General features: G+C 40.0%; 1 protein-coding gene across 1 annotated transcript; it reads right to left on the bottom strand.

Moving 5' to 3' along the window:
- Positions 1 to 3,399: 3,399 nt before the first annotated feature.
- On the bottom strand, positions 3,400 to 24,820 carry LOC109917256 (high-affinity choline transporter 1-like). The gene is made up of 9 exons (XM_020517051.2): positions 24,637 to 24,820; positions 23,166 to 23,279; positions 21,778 to 21,933; positions 18,593 to 18,741; positions 15,654 to 15,797; positions 11,124 to 11,277; positions 8,861 to 9,078; positions 6,172 to 6,296; positions 3,400 to 3,421 (listed from the first exon to the last, which is right to left on the bottom strand). Exons 1-9 carry the CDS (start codon positions 24,818 to 24,820, stop codon positions 3,400 to 3,402), a joined length of 1,266 nt encoding a protein of 421 aa, XP_020372640.2.

Consider the following 24,820-nt stretch of genomic DNA (forward strand, 5'->3'; position numbering starts at 1 on the left):
AACAATCTAATCCCTGTTCTTTGGTGTTCAGGATGTTACTATTGCTGAATCCCTTCCTATCAACGTTCTAGAGATTGTCATTAATCATAATCTAAACTAGACCATCCAGATAAAGGCTATGACTACAGGAACATGCCAGAGACTGGGAAGTCTGTAGTGATCAATTCACCTCTTCACTCCTTGAAATCTGTCCACTATTTGCAAATATTTAGTCAGAGGTGGATTGACCCATCCAAAAAAAAAAGCAGCCCATTGATTAACACCCCATTGACCACATTCAACATCCACTCCCTTCAGCACCAATACAGCAGCAGCAGTGTGTATCATCTACAACATGTATTGCAACAACGCACTAAGGCTACTTGTAGACCACGTTCCATACTTGGGATTATATCATGTAGAAGGACAGGGACAGTAAATGAATGGGAAACACCACTGCCTTTATGTTCCCCTACAAACTACAAACCACAAACCATCCTGACTGGGAACTCTCACCATTCCTTCACTGTCATTCGGTCAAAATCCTGAAACTCCCTAACAGCGCTGGGGGTGTACTTATACACATGGACTTCAGCAGTTTGAGAAGGCAGTTGATATAAACACTCCCAAGGACAGCTAGGGATGGGAAATAAATGCTGGCCTTACCAATAACATTTCACGTTAAGTCATGAAGGGTCAGTAATAACCTGCTGAGTTTCTCCAGCAATTTCAGTTTTTGTTTCTGATTTCCATCATCCATAGTTCTTTGCTTCATTTTAGTACAATGAAGCAACTGACGTTGTTCAAGAATCTAGAAGGCTGTGTTGCCAGTGTTTAGGACATCTACTCTGGGCTACAGACAAAGTTGCAGTGAGAGAGTGAGGATTCATTTATTATAATCCATGTAGGTGCCAACAATCTAGGGCAGGATAAGGAGAGTTTCTTGCAAGGGTATTATAAGGACCAAGGCACCAATTTGGCAGAGAACACATAAGATTTGAGAAAAGAAAGCCTGAATCAAAGATTGGTGTTTGAGAAGTGGGTTCCAGTTCACGGAGAACTGATAGTAATTTTGGGGAATGTAGATTCTGTGTCACTGAGATAGTCTGCACCTGAATCGTGTTGGAGCTGATATTATAGTCAGGCATGCAACTAGGGAAGCAGAGAGAACTGCAAATTAAAACATAGGGGTGAGGGACAAATTTGGGAAGATGTGAGAAATCACAGAGTAGAGACAAGGCAAGAGATGTTGGAAATGTCAAATTGATCATGACAGGAAGGGATTTGAGACCACATGTTTAAAAGGAAAATAAAGAGGACAAAACTAACAACTTTACCAGAATGCATATAACATTCGTTACAAAAAAAACCCAGATAAATTGACACAAATTGAAGTAAATAAGTACAATCTCATAGCTGTAAAGTATAGACAGGGTTGTAAGATGACACAGATTGGGACCTGATTACTAAATGATACTAGACATTTAGAAAGAACAAATAGCTGGGAAAAGGTGAGGAATGGCCCTGTTAATTAATCATTGTTTTAGTGCATTAGACAGATATGATTCAAATTCAGGGGAAACCAGAATTTAGAAGCAGTTTGAGTCATGATAAGTAATGATAAATGAAAGTAATGATAATAAAAGAAGTCATTTTTAGGAGCAGTACAGACCCCCTAATAGTAACCATACTGTGGGATGGATTAAGAAAAAAGATCAAGTATCGGATGACGAGAGGTTTCCTCTGATTAAATATTAGGAAGACTGAAGCCATTGCATTCAGTCTCTACTCCAAGCGTTATTCCCTATCCTCTGACTCCAACCACCTCCCTGGAAACAGTCTTAGACTGAAGCAATACAATCACAACTTTGGTTTAATATTGGACTCCAAGATGTGTTTTTTTCCGTATATTCACACTCATTTAACCTCTGCAATATTACTGCTGTCTCAGTTCATCTGCTGTCGAAACCCTCATTCACATCTTTGTTATCTGTAGACCTGCACTCCTGGATGGTCTCCCATATTCTATCTTCCATTGACCTAAGGCCATGCAATCTTCTTCAACCTGTGTCTTAATTTGTTGCAAATCCTGTTCCTATTACCAGCACTCACTGACCTATATTGGCTTTGGATTAAGTAATATTTTAAAATTTGCATCCTTATCTTCAAATCCCTGCATGGCATCTCCCCTCCATATCTCTATAATTCCCTCCAGGCACACAATCCTCCAAGATTCTGGCCACTTACATATCCCCAATTTGAATTTCTCCAACAATGGGTGGCTGTGCCTTCAGTTGCCCATGGCTTAAGTTTTGGAATTCCCGTGTACATTTCTCTGCTTCTCTATTTCTCCCTCCTTCTTTAAGATGTTCCTCAAACCTTTCTGATCAAGCCTTTGGTCAGATTTGGTGTCATATTTTGTTTTATGAAATAAATGCTATATAAATATAGGTTGTTGTTGGTATTTCCAGCCTATAAGAGTCAACCATCTGTTTGCTTCCCCAACATCAGCTGCAATTTCTGCAACCACTGTGTACCTCTCTCTTGATTTTCATTGCTCTTTCTAAATTAAACTTTTGCATGCTCCCTGATCCCTTTCTCCAATGCACACTCTGATCACTACCTAGTAATGTGCTCTGAGTCAAATTTGATGTTGCACCAGAAAGGAAAAGCCCCTCTATCAATGACCATCTTCAATTTTACTCCACCCCATATTTTCCTATTTGTATCCAAAAGACCTTTCCTGATGTACTCATAATTACACTCACCCCTAAAATCAATTTTGTCGCATGATTTTTCTATATTTGCTACGCATAAGAACATTTTCTAAGCACAGTATATGTATTATGCTGGTAATCCAATAGAGGATAATTTGAACAGTACTTTAACTGTAAAGCACGACCAACTTCCTAATCTTGCAATAAACAGTAAATAAGACTATCATTTCAACAAAAGAAATGTAAATGAATCAGTCTGACTATTTGGTGGTGACTATCACATGTTAAACTTAATTGACCTTGTTTTCCCTCACACGATGGCTAATAAATGCAGGCTCAGCCAGCAACATCCACATCCCATGAGTGAATTAAAAATAAATTGGAAACCATCCTGCAGAAAACTTAAGTTTAAACAATGTAACATTTGCACATTCTAGAAAGATAGAAATACACAGACATGTTAGTTCTTCACAATTTATTACTTTTCAAAATAACTAAGATTATACTAGGATTTCAAAATCTGTAGAGATTTCTGTAAATTATTCTTTTACTAATGCTTACATCTTTCCTTCCCTCAAAGACAGTTCATCATTAAAATCTTAACACCTTTCTGTCAAGTCATTATCCATTATCTTAGATATGTTGACTGTTACAATGAATATCTTCTAAACCAACAGTTTGCTTCTGAGGTTTCTCTCCAACCTTATAAAAATTCCACACACTGCCTGTAACACAATTGAGAAATTACCATCTAAGTTTGTCCAATCATTTAAATCCTCTTTCACACTAAATGTGCATTAACTTTTTTTTTGATTTTATAACTCAAAGCCATATCACTTCAAGTGGATGGGTCAGGAGTCTAATGAATTCTATTTTCTTTTTCTAATTGAATAAAATTCACCGTAGAAGTGTAAATTATAATTTGAACATGGTACTTATGAAAAAGTTATTTTTATGTCTGCTTGTAACTTCAAGATATGAATAATGGCTGCATGAAATTCTGAGACATAAGAGAGATGAATGAGAAGACAGCACTTCTAATATTCTCATTTTCTAAAATTAAAAACAGTGTTTGCAAAGTTTTAGGGCAGATTTTCCTGGTGCTGATCAAGAGTGGGTCAAAGTGTACCTACGTAAGTGAGTCAGTTGCCCAGCATCTGAATATCTCCTGTGCTACATGCAACATACCTTAGGTTCATTTTGAGATTTCATCAACCTTCCAATTCTCAGTTACATAATCCCAATGTCCGCTAAATAAAAACTGAAAGAACAGATGCTGGAAATAGAAACAAAACCAGAAATTGCTGGAAAAGCCCAGCAGGTCTGGCAGCCGGACAGTCTGGCACTTCTGATGAAGGGTTACTGGACCTGAAATGTTAACTCTGATTTCTCTCCACAGATGCCGCCCGACCTGCTGAGCTTTTCCAGTAATTTCTGGTTTTGTTCCTAATTTCAGCTTCTTGAATGACGACTTGGTATAGGAGCAGGAGAATAAAGAGGGAAGGTTCAAGTTACCCTAATCCCCTGTTGTATTTCATTCACAAAGAAGTGAGTGCAGGTCCAATTGCGCCACTTTCCCCACTCAGAGCAACATCCTGAAGTTGTAACCTTTTTGCCTAGGTAATGGGCACAGATCGGGAAACAGTTAGCAATTCAAACAGATAATTTATCCTTCATTTCCATGCAATAGATTGTGGTTTGTGGCAGTAATCCCTCCCCGCATCAAAGTCAGTCCAGTAGCTATGAAGGAACGATTTCCTCAGACAGGCACAGCACTGGCTGAGCACATGGTGTGATGTGACAGGTACAGTTACAGGAAGAAAATTACCATCATAAAATGCTCATAAATGGATCAAGAAATGGAAGACTGGCATAATTTTGTGAATAAAAATGACAAGAATGCAATGTTTCAGCTGTAAGCAATTTATCTGTATATGGAGTGTAATCAGTGAAAAAGCATGGGTTCGTGGGATGGGTCTGTTCTACGATATAAATGGCACTCTAACGTGAGGATTAAACACAAAGATTTGGACTTAATGAGAAACTGCAATTTTACCCATGTCACTGATAAATGCAGAGAACAAAGATACAAAAATCAAATTCCTGTCAACACTCGAAATCTGAAATAAAAACAGAAAATGCTAGAGAGGCTCAGCAGGTCTGGCAGCATCTGCGGAGAGAGAAACAGAGTTAATATTTTGAGTCCAACGTGACCCTTCTTTGGACACTTCCTCCAATGCTGCCAGACATCCCGTGTTTATCCAGCAAATTCTGTTTCTACTGTCTCTACTGTTTCTACTGTCAAGAATTCTATTGTTTCAGGTTCTACTTTGTGATGGAAGGGAGTTTGCAGTCATTCGCAACCTCTAGTTGCAGAATTCAAAATGCTGACAATGTAGAGCCAACTTATTTAGAACTCCACAGCTATCACAATTCCTGATTCCTCTCCTTGGAGATGATGCATTGGAATCTTTTCCTATCATGAAGATGTGTAAAATGCATATCTACCTTAAAACTGATTTGATATTTTCAGCCTTTCTTCAAAAAGGAAATCTTTTAGGGCCATACTGACGTTTGCAGAATTAGCCTCTTCCACACCATTGTACACATAATTTCTGCCCTGGCTATTCTATATCCTCAGCTTCATGAGCAAATATGACTGCAAAGATGGCAGCAAAGTAATGTGCAAATGTTCAATCCTAATGGATCCAAACAATAAAGTTTAGAGAGATAATTGGAGTAGATACAGTGTATGAGATACCTGGAACAAAAACAAAGTTGCTGGAAAATCTCAGCAGGTCTGGCAGCATCTGTGGAGAAGAAAACAGAGTTAATGTTTCGGGTCCGGTGACCCTTCCTCAGAACGGAAGTTCTTTTGTTTTTTATTTGGTATGAGATACCTGAATGGCACAAAGCTTCACTATATAAATTGCTCAAAACTTATGCAGTGTCATTGGAAAGGTCGCAAAGCATTGATTTTGTTACTTATTACTATTTTCATCCAGAAACAATCTTATAAGTGGCAGGCACTGAAGGAACGTTAGTGATCACTCTTAATGGGAAAACTAAATCCCACCTCCTTCCTACCAATGTGATTGGGTTATATATTGTTTCCTATGATGTGATTCCAGTCAGTCCATGTGATTAAGAAGAGGTTCTCGTCCCACGTGATATTTCTGTCAAATTAAACACAGTTATATACCCCTCTGGCCATTTGAGTTTGCTGATATATGACAAGGTTACAGTCACTATCAAAGAGGAGAGCATCGCAAAGGTTTTATAAGGGAAAATCTGGATATAGTCACTGCCCTGGAAATAACCTCCAGGAAAGTGGATAGCAGCTGGAAAATGAAAAAGAGGTTCACCTCCAGCAATTCTAAGCAATGCCGCTGTCAGGACTCCAGTGACAAATCCCAGTCTATTTACACAGGAAACATACAGAACACAAACAAGCTGTGGAAAAAGGATAACGTACACCAAGTCAGCACTTAATGCATAAAGACCATAGATAGTGTTGGTAAAAAGAGCAAGGAGTGTGGCAAGTACTGTCACTAAAAAGACTGTAGTCTTCATTGCGAACATAATTTCTTTCTCTGATGCCTGAAAATAGAAAAAGAAAGAGGGTTGAAATGTGCAAAGCCAAATTCTGTAATTAACAGATGATTCCAAAGGCAAATACATTAGGTATGGAACTTTCAAACCATTAGAGAATACATTAAGATCATCTTGATGGCAAATCCTGATTGGTAAATGTAAAGACTAGCAAAACAGATTTGAAGTCCAACAAGAGTTGAACCAGGGACAACACAGTTCCAGCATCGGCAGTTCTTACCATCTCTGAGTGAGTTAAACCAGGGCCTTTTTGCAAACATATCATTTGGAAATTGTTCTATGCAATAGAGTTCTATTTTGTGGCATTGCACCAATCAAATACAGTAAAGCAATGAAAAATGTACTTGCTCCAAAATGTGGTGAAATAAGGTTAAACTTGAACACAATAGATAGTCAAATCAATAAAATATAATCTGTTGACATGAGATGAGATCATCTTGTGTTCATTTCTTATTGTGAAAGAGTTGAACTCCAAAAGAGTTATTAATGGTATATCACATCATAATATGAGCAGCAAACTTGAATTGTGCTCCAGACAGCATCTGTTTAAAACCAGCATTGTCTGAATGACATAATTGCCAAATTGACAACTAATTCAGAAAAGTCCTAGCAATGTAACTCCTGCATTCCATTGGAAATGTTACAGAAAAAAAAATGCAGAGATTATTATTATCAAAGGAGGCTATGGGAAAAATTTTCATTGTCTTGCCACCAGTCTCAGAGACTCCTTCCAGGATATTGACTGCTTTAAACTGTTGCGTTTTTTGTTTCTGGGTATTTCTATCCTCCAGCAGTGATGCATCATGATAGTGACAGTTGACTCGATATCACTTTACCAAGTATTAACATTAAACAATGGAGCCATTGGCAAATGGATGGAATTTCAGAGAAAATCAGCAGAAACTCTAGGGGTTGAATGGCCTACAACTATTTCCATATTCCTTTCCTACGAAAAAAAAACTGGCAAAAACAATATGAAAAATGCTGCATTTTTACCTAGTTGGATTCTTTCGAGTGTAGGGCCTTGTGAATGACAACGACGTATTGATGGTATTTCTTGTTGTTGCCCAAGTGCATTGCCTGCAGTAGCCACCACTCCTGGTGGTGATGCCAGTAATGGAGAGCTGCTGATCTCTGATTGGCCAGCAGCTCTCAAAATCAAAATTACCACCCTTGGGGTGGGGGCATATTTTAGAATTAGGTGTCCTCTTGGAGCTGGGGATCCATGCAGCTAAGTTCCCCCAGCTCCACTGGGGAATCTTTTCAGATCATTTGCACCCTCTATTCTCCAGACTATAACAAATGACCAGCTCTTATGAACTAAAATAAGGGACACTTGGATTTTAGGATGAGGTTGTGGGGTCAAGTGGGTGCTGATGATCAGACGGCAGGGGGGGATGCGAGAGAGCTGGTGACTTTAGGGGTTAGTGGATGAGGTTTTCCGATGACTATAAGTGTAATTGTGGAATTGGGATTTCAGGCAAGCGAAGCTCTCTCTGATTGCTGACACGCAGACTTGCAGTTCTGCGCCAATCACTCAAACCACCCCAGGTGGCCATAGTGTTCTTGCTCATAAATAAAGGTTAAAGGCAGGACTTCAAGGTTTAACCTTCCATAGCATTGTCTAGAAGTAAGGGATAAAAGTTGTCCCCTAAAAGAAGCAAGGCAAATAGTCAAAATAAGGAATGATCCCTTACTGTGCAGAGTTACCCTGGTCCTAAGTGATTTCCCCAGTGAAAAGTAAAAGGCAGGTGGATATATTTTTGTGCTACCTTCAGGAGCGAGCATGATCATGTATCACCTTGTGCTGGATTAGAAAGTGGCGCTGTGACTACAGGCACCACAGATATTGGTGCAGTTATTGCCTACATAAGGGCTTATCTGCAGTCAACTGAGCAGGACAGTGGGATGTATTGCAGCCCTGAGAGACAACTTCATCATTTGCATGAGCTCCTCTCATTCATGTGCTCCCAGACACTCCCTCAGTATGGGAAATACGTGTGAAAAACATGCGATGCAACAATGAGATTGCATTAGTCATCATTGCCTGATTGTAACATAAATAGGAAACAACTCAGGAACATTGGAACTTTAGAGAAAATACCCTTAAACCAGTTACACAAAGTACAGCAATTGTGAAGAAAGCAAATTGGTAATAAAAAGCAATATGGCTGTACATTTCCTTGCTATCCTGTTTTTATTTTGGGAAGTACAGCATAACTGCTCAGAATTACAGATTATAGATTTTTGCTTGCATCAACAAAATGTGAATTGGCAGATTGGAAGATAAATGGAGCTGATTTCCACTGAAAGCAGATCTAGTGCCATTTTCTCTCTGTCAATTATGAAGAGATTTGCGTAAACCCTCTGTGATCCCTGCACTTCATCCAAGACATACAGATCAAAACCTAAACCAGGGAATCATACAAATTTCAAAGTGATCCTTGTGCTGCAGTGCATTTAGGTCTTTTATAATGTGATAGTTTATTGTTCATCGACTTTGATCACATTCATGGCTATTGCACTTATGTATACAAATGCAGTAAAGTTACCTTTGGCCTGAGAATCTTTCGGTAGATATTATGTGTGAACATGGAACTTGATGAAAGAAGAGAAGAGTCAGTTGAGGACATGACCGCAGCTGCAATGGCACCAATTCCAAATATGGAAATATAGGGAGGACACAGATATCGAAGAACTATTGGTAGAATCATGGCAGCTTCATTTTTCTCATAAGGTGACTGGGAGCCGTAAGAAGTCTGATTCCAGTCTGAGAATAAAAAGGGACCTGTATCAGACATCAACAGTCAAAATCAAAAGACTATCGATTAATTTATAAGTATAAATAGATGTTTGAGTTTTCTTTTATAGATAATTTCTTGGTGTCAAACAGCCGCTTGGCTACAAGTTATTTTGCTCCGTAGGCACACACAAACACAAAGACACAGGTATCTATAAACAATCACAGACACATACAGATACAGAAATGCATTGCACCAGCATGTGATGACAGGTGAATCAGCTCCCCACTTTTTAACCTCCACTGGTCGGTTGTAACAAATTTTTATAATTGTTTTTAGTGCCTAACTATATCACACTTCAATTAAAATGTAGCACTAGTCAAATTTAAGGAGCCAATTTCAAGATTTTCTTGACTGAAAGAAAAAGGAATTTTATTATTTACTCACCCCAAGAAAAACACCCATCAACACAGTCACAAATATAAAGTTTAATAAGGGGAAGGTGACAATACAAAAAAAAATGCAGTCCAGTAAAAAGTTCTCAGAGAATATTATGGACCAGACCAAACCCACTCAAAATATAATAAGAAGATAGTCTAGATCCCAACTTTTTCTTATTTTAAAGGTAAGTTTAAGGCTTTGCATTCCAGATATAATTCAATTGATCAAACTACTCGATGTTAAGCGAAATTCAATTTTTACACTACAGTTAAAATGTAGACAAAATAAAATACAAGAATTGGCTTAATTGTAACTTTATCAAAATGCTGAACAAAATAATAGATATATGAACTACTACTAATTACATGTTGCAGTACAGTAACATCCCATAAACTCACCCTTGGCAAAGGCAAATTCAGTAAAATAGATTGTCTCACATGCAATTCTAGCAGCAGGAAGAGAACCCCAGCTTTTAGCTGTATTACAGAAAGGAATAAGACCCTCTACATCCAGCTTCAAGACCCCAGCAACTGCAGAAAGCTAAAACTAAAAATCCCGGTTCTGTGGGACATTGACCCCAACCATTCAGGCTGCTTCTATTTTTCCAACTTAAAACATACCCCAAGGCCTCATAAGCTGTTTACTTTATTGGCTTTGAGCAGACCACTTTAGGACCTTTGTCTCAACCCTTCTTCGTGAAAAAATCAACTCTTAAAGCCATAGTATTGTTGCAAGTGTCCTTGAGTTGATGAAGTTGAACCTGGGACTATGCCTGTTTAACTAACACCTTGTATCCTCAGCCGTATAAAACTTTATAGAATCTTTAGTTCTCTTTGATTTGTTCTATCACTGGTGCTGGTTTTCATGATGTTGAAAAGGAAACAGGGAGAGAAAGAGTCTTTCAGTCCTTGCTGTTGTCAATTCAAGTTCTTTTTCATCTGCCCAATAACCGGTTTCCTCAAATAAAGTTCACTCTATGTCTGGCATTATTGTTTTTTTCCAAGCTGGAAAATCTGTAGGTAACTTACAGAAAGATGTCAATCGAAAATAGGAAACAGGGTTTCTTGACCCCAATTGAGTTTCAGCATTCTTTGATAAAATATTAGTTTCAGTTCAGACTTTCCTTGCCTATCTCTCATCATCTTGACTCAACCTGGTTATGTGACCATGCACTTTAAGTCAATGGTTTTCCGTTTTTAAAAATAAAAGCCAGTTTAGTCTAAGAAAAGTCATTCCAGAGAAAAATAAATCTTCCCAAATAGGCAATATTTTAAGAAACTGTTTTCTTCCATTTTGAATGCATAAGCAGATTTTACGCAATGGGAAAATGACTCTAATTGATCACAACATGTATGTGCTGTTAGTGAATGTAATGGTAAACCTACCATGTGTTGCATGCGGATTCACTGTTTATATCCTTGCTGTGTGTAAGCAAAAATTGTTGGGAACAGAAATGGGGGCAGGAATCCCAGAATCAGGTCATGCCTGCCATTTTGAAAAGGCTCCTAAATCATCCTGGCTTGGTGAAAATCCAGGTGAGGCACAGACACAGATACATGTACATAAACTGGCCATTGCTGGTGGCTGATTCATCAGTCTACCAGGCATTGTACATGCTGATGCGGTACAGTACCTGTGGAAGCTGCAACTGAGCCAATTAGGACTGAAGGGATGCCCATTATACAACCACCAAATGCTCCTGCGATTGATAATTTCTGAGCATTTTTAATGGAGGAAGATGCCAGCACTCTTTGAAAATAGGCTTGCCATGGTATTCCTCCCAACACCTACAAATGAAAGTTGAGATGCCATCAAACTGTGAAACCATTTTTTGTATTAATACTAAAAGCTTCATTATCATCCAATATGACACTATAGTGTATTTTAGATCCTAATTGAAGTAACAGCACAGAGGCTGGTATGCTGTCACCGAGTCACCCTTTATTTATACGTGCACAGTACATGGGCTCTTATCAACCAGCTTAGAGCTAGTGCCTAGAATGATGAGACTCTCTCAATCTCCTGTTTATAACTGTTTATCTCCTGATTGGAAAACCCAAACAAGGATCTCATGGTCAATAAGATCCACCTGGCCTTCATTCCAATCATGACACTAATGTACTGCAGAATGAGAGAAATATTTGTAGAAAAGCACCTGCTCAGGAATATTACCTCATAAATTACACAGACTGGGCAAATGGAACATCAATTTGATATTGGGGATATTGGGTCAATAGCCTTGTTCTAAATTTTTCAAAAATATCATCCACAGGAATGGGGCAGGCTGGCTCAGTGGTAACCATTACTGCCTCATAGCGTCAGCGACCTGGATTCAATTCCACCTTCGAGTGACTGTCTATGTAGAATTTGCACATTTGCCCTGTGTCTGTGTGGGTTTCGTCTGGGTGCTCTGGTTTCCTCCCACATTTCAGAGATGTGCAGGATAGGTGGATTGGCCATGCTAAATTGCCCCATATTGTCCAGGATGTGTAGGTTAGGTGGGTTAGCCATGGGAAATGCAGGATTACAGGGACAGGGTAGAGGGTGGGTCTGGGTGAGATGTTCTTCGGAGGTTTGGTGTGGATTCAATGAGCTGAATGGCCTGCTTCCACACTGTAGGGATTCTATGATGAGGCATCTTTGGCTGGGCCAGCATTTATTGCCCAGAAGGCAGTTAAGAGTCAACCACATTGCTGTGGATCAGGAGTCACATGTAGGTCAAATCAGGTATATCAGCAGTTGTCTTCACTAAAGGGCATTACTGGACCAGACATTTCTTTTCCCCTGACAATGGTTTCATTGTTAGTATGAGGCTTTTAATTCCAGATTTTAAAAAAAATTGAATTCAAATGCCATTACCTGTCATGGCAGGATTCAAACCCTGAGTCTCTGGATTAACAGTCAAGCATTAACCCCGCCAGGTCATCACATCCAAAATGGTAGAAAATAATCCTGCAACTGTCCTTCCTCTGTGTGAAGTTCATTTTCACACATTGGTATCAAAGGTGACTCTTAACCTTGCTTCAGATATCAGGCTCACTGACAATCCAATATTTGTTGCCTATCCCTAATTGCCCTTGAACTGAATGCCTTGCTAAGACATTGAGATCCTCCTTGAACTAAGAGGGAGATTTTATAGTGATAATTTGTGCCAGGTCAAAGAGGCAGGGATGAGAGGGAGGATTGGTCATGGGATGAGGCAGGGGGTGGGGAGATTTTGAAACTGGTAGAATCCGCGTTTAGGCAATTAGGCCGTAGGCTTCTGAGGTGGAATATGAGGTGCTGCTCCTCCAGTTTCTGGGTGGAGTCATTGTGACACTGGAGGAGGCCACCCAGAAACTGGAGGAGCAGCACCTCATATTCCGCCTTGGGAGCCTACAGCCCAATGGCCTAAATGTGGGTTTTACCAGTTTCAAAATCTTCCTATCCCCGGCCTCATCCCATGACCAACACTCCCTCTCATCCCCACCTCCTTGACCTGACACAACCTGTCCATCTTCTCTCCCACCTATCTGCCACTCCTACCTCACTGACCAATCCCCAACACTGCCTACCATCCCACCTACCTTCCCCAGCCTTAACCCTCCTTTCTCTATTTATTTCCCAGGTCCCTTCCCCCTCCCCCATTTCTGAAGAAGGGTCCCGACCGGAAACGTCAACGTCCTGCTCCTCTGCTGCTACCAGGCCATCTGTGTTCCTCCAGCTCCACACTGTCTTATATCTGACTCCAGCATCTGCAGTTCTTACTATCTCTGAAAGTGATAATTGACCTGTTTCTGTTCCTACATTTCAATTCCAGTAGATTTAATTAATTATGAGTGCAAACTCAGAATAACGTTAAGGATCGATGATAACTGTAACATTTGACAGTATGGACAAAAACTGGAGCTATATTGTACCTATTTGTAAAAACATATTCTGATGACATTAGGCCTGACTGTCTGAAAGCTAAGACCAACATTTCCAATTTCCCCTTTTAGAATATGTATTTCTTTGTATACCATCTAAAAATTAAATACATATGCATCATAATTGCTTAATAACATATTTCACTATTTTTCCAAAGTACTTCCTAATTTATTTTTAGCAATTTAGCAACAGTTTGGATGGACATAATAGTGCAAACTAGGTATTTAGAATTCCATTTTTAATAGAACTCTCATTCCCTATCAGTTTATGTATTTTTGTAGTAGTTTATTCCCAAAGAAGCCTTCCAAACATCGGAACATTGAAGATAGGAGCAGGAATAGGCTGTTCGACCCCTTTGGCCTGCTCCATTCTTCAAAATGAGCTCAATTACCTAATCCCACCCTCCCCCAATATCTCTTGGTTCTCTTAGCCACAAGAGCAAAATCTACCTCTTCTTGAAAACACATGTTTTGGCCTCAACCACTATCTGTGGTAGTGAATTCCACAGAAATTTCTCCTCCTTTCAGTCTTAAAAGATTTACTCCTTTTCCTTAAACTGTGACCCCTGGTTCTGGACTCTCACTACCATCGGGAATGTTCTTCCTGCATCTAAACTGTCCAGTCCTGTTAGAATTTTGTAGGTTTCCATGAGATCCTGCGTCATTCTTCAAAACTTTAGTGAATACAATCCTAACAGACTCAATCTGTCCTCATACAACAGGCCTGCCATCCCAGAAATCAATTTTGTAAACCTTCACAGCACTTCCTGTATAACAAGAACATCCTTCCTCAAATTAGGAGATCAAAACTGCGTATAGTATTCCAGGAGTGGCCTCACCAATGCCCCATTGTCCTTTCGCTGTTAAGGCTAACATTCATTTTTGTTTTCTTTACAGCCTGTTGCACCTATGTGCTTACTTTCAGTGACTGGTGCACAAAAATGCCCAGGTCTCAGCGAATATTCCCCTCCCTTAATTTACAGCCATTCAAATAATAATGTGTCTTCCTATTTTAGCTACCAAAGTGGATAACCTCACATTTATCCACACTATACTGCATTTACCATGCAATTGTTCACTCACTCCCCTGTCCAAATTACAATGCAACATCTCTGCATCCTCCTCACAGGTACCTTGTACCCAGCTTTGTGTCATCTGCAAATTTTGAGGTATTACATTTAGTTCTCTAAACTAAATCATTAACAAATCTTGTGAATAACTTGGGTCCTAGTACCAAATGCTGTGGTACCCCGCTAGTCACTGCCTGCCATTCAGAAAAAAAGACACATTTATTTCTACTGTTTGTTTCCTGCCTGCTAACCAAATTTCTATCCATCTTAATATCCACCCCCAATCTCATGTGTTTTAATTTTACTCATTAATCTCTTTAGTGAGACTTTGTCGAAAGCCTTCTGAAAGTCCAAATGAATCACATTCCACTAGCACCCTGATCAATTCTACCAGTTACAACCTCAAAGAATTCCAGTAGATCCATCAAGCATGGTTTCCCTTTTTAAACTCACAACCACTTCCATCTAGAAGGACAAGGGCAGCAGATACATAGGAATACCACCACCTGCCAGTTCCCCTCTGTAACAAGATCAGCCAGGTGGACCTCATAGAATATCAGTTCCCTGATTGGGGCTGTTAATCTGGTCTAATCAGGGAGCCCTGGCTGGAGTGTGAGTCCTGTTCACTCTTAGAGCTGGCTCTGAGGCAGCTGGATCAATGTCAAGGATGCTGCACATGTAAACAAAGGGAGACAGGATACCAGCCTCTGTGGAGTTATTTTACCCTCCAAACCATTCACCAGTCTGCTCGGAAATATATCACCATTCCTTCACTGTCGCTCGGTCAATATCCTGGAATTCCCTCCCTGAGGACATTGTGGGTCCAACTACAGCATATGGACTGTAGCTGTTTAAGAAAGCAGCTCACCACCACCTTCTCATGGGAACTAGGAACAGGCAATAAATGCTGGCCAGCCAGCGACGCCCACATCCCACGAGCAAATTAAAAAAACTAAGCTTTCTGTGGTATAAGTCTAGTAACTCTTTAATCTACATCTCAGCTACAAAAAGAAAAATATATAACATTAAATGATGGGATAAGAAACTACCTTTCTTCCTTGAAAACTTCTCAGTCTTCATCTAAACATGTACCGGTTAACCATCCATTTTATGATTAATCAGAAAATCATAAATTTACACCAGGTAAAATATTTTGCCACGAAGAAGAAAAGTTCTATATCATACCATTAGCAAAAGATCATCTATCCATTTTCCAATAAACCTGTCATCAATGTTTCCAAGCCAAGGTTTTTGATGGACCTCCTTAACTGCTGTGATCTTGATGTCAGTAACAGCGTGATTTAGCATTGCGAATGGCACACAGAGCCACTAAAAGGCAAAGTATTGCAATTATCCACTCATTGTTCACACAGTGAATACACTTAGAAGTGGTTTGTTTAATAGCTGCTAAGGCTGGGAAATCTGTTAACTTATTTAACTTATCAGATAAATATTTTGCTACAAAAGCTATAAAATACACTGAATGCTAGATATCTGAAATTTAAAAAAAACAGAAAATGCTGGAAATATGCAGCAGGTCTGACAGCATCTGATGAAAGAAATAGAATTAACATTTCAGGTCCGTGGTTTTGAAACATTCTGCACAATTAGTTATATCTCTTGAATCATTCATGAGTGACTATGCAATGCTGATAGAAAATTTTAACCCAAAATGTTAATCTGTGTACCTGCTTTTTAGATGATGCCCATTTCTGCAATGATTTTAATGTCAGATTTTTAGCATGCAGTGTTTTCCATTCCAAAACCTATTACAGTGTTAATGTGCAACATTATAATTTCTAACAAAAAAAAACACTAATTGATTCTCATATAGGTGTTTGACCACTAGCTCTTTATGAAGTGTAAAAAGTGAAGGTAAAATCTTGGAAGCATTGGTTGAGCAGGCAATTCTATAGTTAATGTATTGAGATCTTCAGTTCATGAATTGGCAACTTGTAGATTGTCCATTTGAAACATGATACCTCTGATTATGTGGCAATCCCTCAATTTTGCACTGCAGTTGGGACTTGAATCCAAAGACTTGGTCCTGAATTTTCGTTGTAATGGGATGACTTGTGAGCCCTTTAAAAGTGGTGGGTAGGTTCCAGTTCCAAGATTCCTGCATTTCCTAATTTACAGGATGCCTTTTAAGAGTAGTTTGGGTCATGAGCCTACACTCTGCACTCCTGACTTTCTGCTCCACTGTGGAGATAGGCAGGTCCGAGCCTTCTATGATTTTCATGGTGTCACGGCAGCTTTTCAAGAATTAATGATTTACGCATTAGAGTCCTGTCACTTCAACCATCATTCCTCATGCCTTACTATGGCACTTCCAGGCCCATTGATCCTCTTCATATTGTATAGAACCCATGAACTCAATAGTTACAACAGGACGTGCAAATAAACCTTTAAACAGTTATTATTTCTTTACTTTGCATTTTGTTAAAATTGACTCCTCTTTTCGAGAAGCTAATGCATTCATCAATCATCCAGATCCTTTAATGCGTCTGTAGCAGAAATTACAAGTGCTTGAAACCTCTTAATCTTGTCTACCCTGAGCATGTGAAACTGACAGCAGAGATCAGAAATCTAAAGCTGTAAATCAGGCAATGGCACGGCTGTTTTAATAGAGTAATGGATTTCTGTGCTCCAGCCAAGCGTCATTGTGGATTTTTGACTAAAAAATCAGAAATACTTTACTCTGTTGTAACACCTGAACTCTATTTGATTAGCAGATGTCCGATCTCTGCCCTCTACTCCACAGCGTTTATTTACCAAAGATTAAGAGTTTCAAGTACATGTGGTTTCTGTTATACATATATTAAAAGGTCTAGATGATTGACACGTATTGAGCCCAAGTCAAAAATCAGTATTTTTAACATTGTGAGAAATAATAAATGAATTATTGTTCTTTAGAGCTTTTCTTTTAAATGTCTATTGCCACTATAGGATTTGCTGATTCTATACAATGATTTTTTTGATTCACACATGGGATGTGGGCGATGCTGGATGGGCAAGCATTCATTGGCCATCCCTACTTGCCCTTGAAAAAGCAGTGGTGACCTGCTTCCATGAACCACTGCAATCCATTTGGTGTAGGTACATCCAAAATTACATGAAGGAGGGAGGCCCAGGGACGGCTCAGTGGTTAGCATTGCTGCCCTACAGACCCAGTGACCCAGGTTCATTTCCAGCCTCCGGTGACTGTCTGCGGAGAGTTTGCACGTTCCCCCTGTGTCTGCATGGGTTTCCTCTCACAGTCCAAAGATGTGCACGTTAGGTGGATTGGCTATGTGTTAAGTTGCCTGTCGTGTCCAGGGATGTGCGTGTTAAGTGGATTAGCCATGGGAAATGCAGGTTTACAGAGATGGGAAGGGTCTGGATGGAATACTTTTCAGAGGGTTGGTGTGAACTTGATGGGCTGAATGGCCTACTTCCACACTGTAGGAATTCTTTCGTTTTGATGCGGCAACATTGAAAGAATTGTGATATATTTCCAAGTCATAATGGCATGAATGAAGGGACAAAGTCTGGTTTGGAGGCATGAGATGGTAATGAGGAGAGTGTGAGGGTTGAGGTCTTGAGACCTGCTTCTGCTTTCACAGCTTGCAATTCCTACAGCACCAAGATGAGCCCTTTGGCTGCTGCAAATCTCTTTTCCATGTTGGCTGGGCCTGACTACAATCCACAACACAATGAAGGTCCTACCTTTTCACACACTTTTTCGTCCGGACGACAAACCAAGCCAGGAAGCTTCCTACCACCCACTGCCTGATTTGCTGATAAAATTCCAGGCCCTCATCTTTTCAGGCGAGAGTCTGTTGTCTGAGTAAGCTGAGCAAATTATCAAATTGATCTCTATACAACAATCAGATTTCAAAGAAGCCTATTATTCTGAGGTTTTTGTGCAGTATGAAATAACCTGAAAGAATGATCTTACAATAAATGAAAGGCACAGTTGAAAAGGGAAATTTACTCAGTCAGCAATAAGCATAATCAGGGCTTAAAAAAATCACAAACATGACCTAAAAGTCTTGCATTATCATTTTAAAACATGGGTCTAATATTCACATGTATCTTTTATGCAAAAACTATCACAGTATGTAGTAGACTTCGCAACTCACCAAGCCAAGGAAAATGCATCCTAATTGAACAACATCAGTATATGCCACTGAATATAGCCCTCCGAGTAATGTATAAATCATTGCTACACAAGCAGAAATGACCACTGATAGCTTCTTATCAAGGTCCAGAATAACACTAGATGTTGTACCTGAGCAAAAAAGGCAAAATTTGTATTTAGTCTTAACCACTGATACATTAATAGAAAGAAAAGGTTTACATTAAACAAAAAATCGAAGCTCCAAAAGACCACTGTCTGCTCAGATATGAGATGCTCCCACAGTTCCATGGACACATTCCAGCAAAAGGTGTTGGAATCTCCTCCTGACTGTAAACATTCCTGTGTCAGTGTAATGAGAGACCCCCATGATCGAGGCTGACAATGGACTTTGACCTACACTGAGAGTGCCAGTGAGGTGTAGTTGAACTGAAGTGTGATCACTAGTATCGAGGTTGTGGATAGAGTGTCAGAAATTTGTATTATATACATTTCAGCCTGAAATAGCTCTAGAAATAACAAGTGCTGCATGTTTCGTTTTTATGCAAAACTGCTCATTGATTCATTTCTCAGGAAATGCCTCAGTGAAATAATTGTCCTTTGGTGAGAACAGCTGTAGAAGGAACCTTGCTCAGACAAGGCCTAGTGTGAGGGCTGGCAGGTACTTTAAACAAACAGCCACCTTTCTAAACCATGTTGGCTTTGCATGCAACCTTATATAATTAGGACTCTTCTGGAATATGAGTTCATTAACATGTGGAAATAGAAGTCATTTTAGTGAACAACATTGTGGTTCAACTGCCTAACAAGGAAATAGAACCATGGACTGGTTCACCATTGTGAACACATGCAGAAATTGCTGGAGAATCTTGGCAGGTCTGGCAACATCTGTGGGAAGAAAGCAGATTCAATGTTTCAAGTCCAGTGACTTGATGATGAAAAGTCTAATGAAGAGTCACCAGATCTTGTAAATCAGGCAAGGTAGAGAACAAGGATCTGCGGAAATGGATCTGAAACTGAGAGGTACAATGTTTTTTCTACCTATGAGGATAAGGATGCAGGCTATTGGATGGACAGCTTGACGACTCACCATGATACCTCGGAGCAGGGCTCTGCCCAAAAGCACAAGGAGAGGAAGTATAATGTGCCAGTTTTGGGGGATTCAATGACTGAAGGATGGATTTGAGTGTTGCTGGCCAGGTTTGCATTTATTGCCCATTCCTAATTGTCCAAAGGACAGTTAAAAGTTAACCACGTCACTGTGAGTTAAGAGACACATGTAGGCCAGACCAAATAAGTGGTAAATTTCCCTCCTGTAAGGGTAGTAATGAACCAGAAGAGCTTTTACAACAATCGAAGGGGTTACATGATCACTAGACTTGCACGTTCACCAGCTGCCTTATGGGATTCAAACCCATGTACCAGGGCATGGGGCTCTGGATTACTAGACCAGTGACATCGCCACTAAACCATTGTCTCCCCAAGGGATAGCACCCTTTCTAAAGTGGATCAGGAGTCCCTCATGGTATATTGCCTACATCATGTCAGGGTGAGGGACATCTCAAACTTGCTTGAAAGGTTAGTCGCAAAAGAAGAAGGGTGGACTCAGTCATTATAATCCATTACCATCAAAAAGAACAGGAAAGAGGTCATGTTCACAGAATGCCAGGATTACCACACAATTGCCAGACAAAGACCATCTCTAACAAGAGAGAATCCAATCATCATCTATCGACATTCAATTGAAATATTATGACTCAATTCCTCATTCTGGGTGTTTAACATTGACGAGCCATAAAAATACTATTAAAGCCTTCTTGGCAAGCTTGGGATTGTTTAGTACCTCCTATGCAATCATGGAACCACATTTAATGTTAGGCATTACATTTTGTTTTAATATAGTCAATAGGCTGCACATTGCAAACATCTAAACGGATATATCAAACAACATGGTGTTAGAGGTCAAATTTGAACAAGAGAAAATCATCAGCGAGACTGAGCTATTTGTAAAGGTTTCCCTGACTGGGTGTACCAGCCCATTTATTCTGGGATCTTTCAATCCCAGCAAATAGAGAAATTAGCAGCACAGAATCTCCTGTCTCCATGATAAGAGACCAGAATAAAGTCAGCAACAGAGAGAACACACCACTTTTATGGTGCTAGCCACTGTATTCTACTAGGTTTTTAGAGGTTCGGTCTTTTACTGAATGAGACAGGCTGATCGAGTGGTAAATAAATACAAGGGTAGGTTGGTGCGTGTGAAGGTGGGTGAGTGGATCAATGGGTGAGCAGGTAACTGGGTGAGGTGGGTTGTAGGTTGAGGTGGGTTGGTGGGTGAGGTGCGTTAGTTGGTGAGATGGGTAACTGGGTGAGAGGGGTTAATGGGTGAGGTGGGTTAATGGGTGAGGTGAGTTAGTGGGTGAGGTGGGTTAGTGGGTGAGATGGGTTAGTGGGTGAGGTGGGTTAGTGAGTGAGGTGGGTTAATGGGTGAAGTGATTAACTGGGTGAGGTGGGTCAGTGGGTGAGGTCGGTTAGTGGGTGAGGTGATTAACTGGGTGAGGTGGGTTAATGGGTGAGGTGGGTTAGTGGGTGAGGTGGGTTAGTGGATGAAGTGAGTTGGTGGATGAGTGGAGTCAAGTCAAATTATGGACAGGGTTAACCAGGTCTGTCTGGGGTGTAAATCAGGCAGTTGGCCAGTAGTTCGGATTTTGGGCCTAGTCAGGTCGGTTCAGATGGTAATTGGGTAATTAGGTGGTCTTGGGATAGCTGAATTGGGTCTGGTTGAAGGGGTAGTCAGGTGATCAGGGAGCAGTCAAGGTGGGGATATGGTTGGGATGGGGCTTTATTTGGGTGGTTGGGCAAAGGGGTTGGAGGTTGGTGATTGGGGATAGGCTGTTGTTAGAGATACCCGACCGCTAGACAAAGTACTAAACTGTCTAACATCTTCTGGGTAAGTACAGAAATACGTTACATGTATCTGGCTAATAATATTCTACGCTGTGCTCAAATCAGAGGCTACACAGCAGTCTCTCTTCTGGAGGTCAAAACTTGGGGGGGTAATTTCCACATCTGTCCATGATATATCTTGTGAGACTAAAAAAATTCAACCTTTGTGTTGAGGTGTAGTATGTCGATGACAGCAAGAGCTGAGTGGGCCGAATAGACTGAAAAAAAAATCTATATCATTACCTAAAGCTGCAAGGATGGCAGCAGACCAGAATATTTCACCGATTATGGCTGGAATAAACACCAAGCTTGCGATTCGTTTCCCGTAACGCAGCTGAAATGGGTCCAACATTGTTACATACTTCTCAGCTCGCATTTTCTTGGCAAAACACAAGCCGCCTGTGTGGAAGCAGAAGAAAGACTTTTAGATACCCATATAGGTGATGTCTTTGTCTATGTTTAATCTTCATAGCTGAGATCTATTTACACGCTGTAGGCTTTCATTTCTTTAAATATGAATAGATTCCACAACTCCTGCGCCACAAAAGCTGCATTTTAAGTTGAAATGTTAGAATGTAATAAATATCACATAGGACTGCAAATGAGTAAGAACAAAATGTTTAAGAATATTTAAGCTGTGAAAGAATTTCCTCTGTAACGGTGATAAATGGTAATCACGCCACAAGTACACTCACTGTGTAATCAGTGTTCAGAAATCTGAAAGTCTGCTGCTTTTGTAAGTGTTTACTTTGACTTCAGAAAGTAAACTGCTGCAAATGGATGCAAAAGTACCGGAAATTTATCTCATTATTTAATGGCGCCCCAGAAGGTAGTTCAGGCCAAAGTATTGAATGTTTTCAAGAAAGAGTCAGTTCTTGGGGCTAAATAGATCAAAGGGTATAGGAAGAAAACATGGAATCACGGGACCAAGTTTGATGATGAACCATGATCATATGGTGGAGCAGGATCAAAGGGCCGAAGGGCCTACTCCTCTCATTTTTTTCTAAACTTTTATGTATCAAACCTGATATAGTGTTCAGAGCCCTGGGCTGGCTTCTTTATTCATAGCTCCAAGAAAAGTGGGAAAGTGGCTGGAGAGGAAATGAGTGTGCAAGTGAAATGTAAAATAATGGCAACATTTGAAGGAAAGTGCGGGGTTGGAGTGGGAAGAGTACACAAGTTATGAAAGTTTTTGGAAAGGTTTGAAAGTCCCATATGTAGATTTGAAGCTATAGTTAGCTAATTACTGGGCCAAGCCAATAGATTCTGTTAGCATCAAATATCCTTAAAGCATAAGTCACAGGTGTGCACCCATTTCCTTGCTCGCCCAAACCCTACGAAGACAATCCCACCCACCCACAGGTGGCAAGTTTGAAAATATGATCTGTCACATTTGGACAATCTAACCTGAATCAAACATTGCTGGTTGATGTGTCTCCTGTTAATATTGTGTTGTGTGAGAAATAACGTTCTGGGATTGGGTACTTCTGAAGAACCATCCAATTTAACAGATAGTTTGAACCTGTACATTGTGCCCTTCTCACATTGTGGATACAATTTTTGCAATGTGCTAATTGTCTGTTAATGTGAGGTGATTGTGATTGTCACTTGCCTATGTTCTGATTACTCACCAATAACCAAACAAAGTAGAGAGGTCCAAGGTGATACAGTCCATGCCAGTCCAGCATCTGGCCGATACACCATTTCAGCAGTGCCATTTATATATGCACCACCAACCCAGGTTGCTACAATGGATGTAAAAGAACTGGAAAGTCATTTCATTTTTCTAAATACATGTGGGGAAAATACACGGTGAAAATACCACTGTAGGTGTAATATAAACCCATCTTCTGATAACATTATCCAACATTATTAGATTATAAGAGAAAGTTAGCTTCAGTTTTCTGAAGGAGCATCAGGGAACACTTTACCAAATACTAGACCTTCTGAGTAAAGGTGCTTCTACTAGCTTTGTATGACATATTGTAGTAAGATAAGTTTTATTTTGTACATTTATGATAGTACCTCTGCTTTATAATCCAGGTTGGAATACAAACACAATTATTATAATATTAAATTAAAATATTGCAGATGCTGGAAAGCCCAGCAGGTCAGGGAGCATTCGTGGAGACAAACAGAGTTATCATTTCAGGTTGTTGAGCTTTCACTGCACTGATGTAAGGGCCTGGGATTGATTCTGTACATAATTTGTCAGCCATTATCTTCTACTCACTCCATGTGGCTGGAGAAAAAAAAACATAGAGAGACTTTTCTCTATTTTCAGTCTTGCGTCCTTTTGCTGTAGTTCATAGATATTTTTTTAAAAATTCTGTATATTGCTACACTGTTTAATTCAACAATTTTCTGAGCAAGTAGAGTTTTGTTGCTTTAAAATGTTTACTCCATAAATCCCCAGTGTTCTGACTGAAGCAATAATGTGAATATAAACAAATGTAGGAATTAGGAGCAAGAGTAGGCCATTCAGTCCCTTTAGCATGAGGATTCAATAAGATCATGAATGTTGATCTGAATGTGGCCTCTCAACTCTACATTCTTACCTGCCCCTGATTCCATTAACTCCCTTGTTCATCAAAAATTTATTTACCTCTGCCTTTCAAATATTCAATGATCCCCACTTCCACCACTCTCTTGGGGCAAGAGTCCCAAAGACTCATGATGGTACAAGAGACAATGTTCCTCCTCATCTCTGCCTTAAATGAAAGGTCCTTTTCTTTAAACTGTGTCCCCTAATTCTAGTCTCTCCCACAAGAGGTGGTTCAGCCATCTGTATCTTTCAAAGATAGGGGGTGGTGCAGTGGCTCAGTGGTTAGCATCACTGCCTCACAGCACCAGGGACCTGGGTTCAATTCCACACTCAGGCAACTGTCTGTGTGGAGTTTGCACATTCTCTCCATGTCTGCGTGGGTTTCCTCCCGCAGGCCAGGTGGATTAGCCATGCTAAATTGCCCAAAAATGCTAAATTGGTGTTTCAGACCAGTCAGGTTCCTTGTCATTCACTCAAAACTGTAGGCTGACCTTCTGCAAATTTGACAAACACTGCAACTGTTTCTCTTGATAATTTAAAAAAAATAGTTACTGTACCCATGGTTGTTAGAATGCCAAGAATGAATCCAATTTTTCGTCCAGCTATCATTACCATTTCAGAACGATCACTCTCATACGCTCTTTCAACTTTTTTGGCTCTTTTTGCTGCCCAGATGCCGACTGTGAGGATAAGAAGATAAAAGCTAGCCATTGACATTGCTCCAGCAATATTTATAGCCAT

Source organism: Rhincodon typus, chromosome 6 (genome assembly GCF_021869965.1).
Source record: "Rhincodon typus isolate 14 chromosome 6, sRhiTyp1.1, whole genome shotgun sequence".
Classification (NCBI taxonomy): Eukaryota; Metazoa; Chordata; class Chondrichthyes; order Orectolobiformes; family Rhincodontidae; genus Rhincodon; species Rhincodon typus.

Bases quoted from the DNA above. Each gene is read 5' to 3' on its own strand.
- LOC109917256 (XM_020517051.2), bottom strand. From the start codon at position 24,820: ATGGCTATAAATATTGCTGGAGCAATGTCAATGGCTAGCTTTTATCTT. The intron at 23,280-24,636 runs GTACAGTAACTA...CATCCATTGTAG, and splicing joins TGGCATTCTAACAACCATGG to CAACCTGGGTTGGTGGTGCA. The intron at 21,934-23,165 runs GTGAGTAATCAG...GCTTCCACACAG, and splicing joins TCTACTTTGTTTGGTTATTG to GCGGCTTGTGTTTTGCCAAG.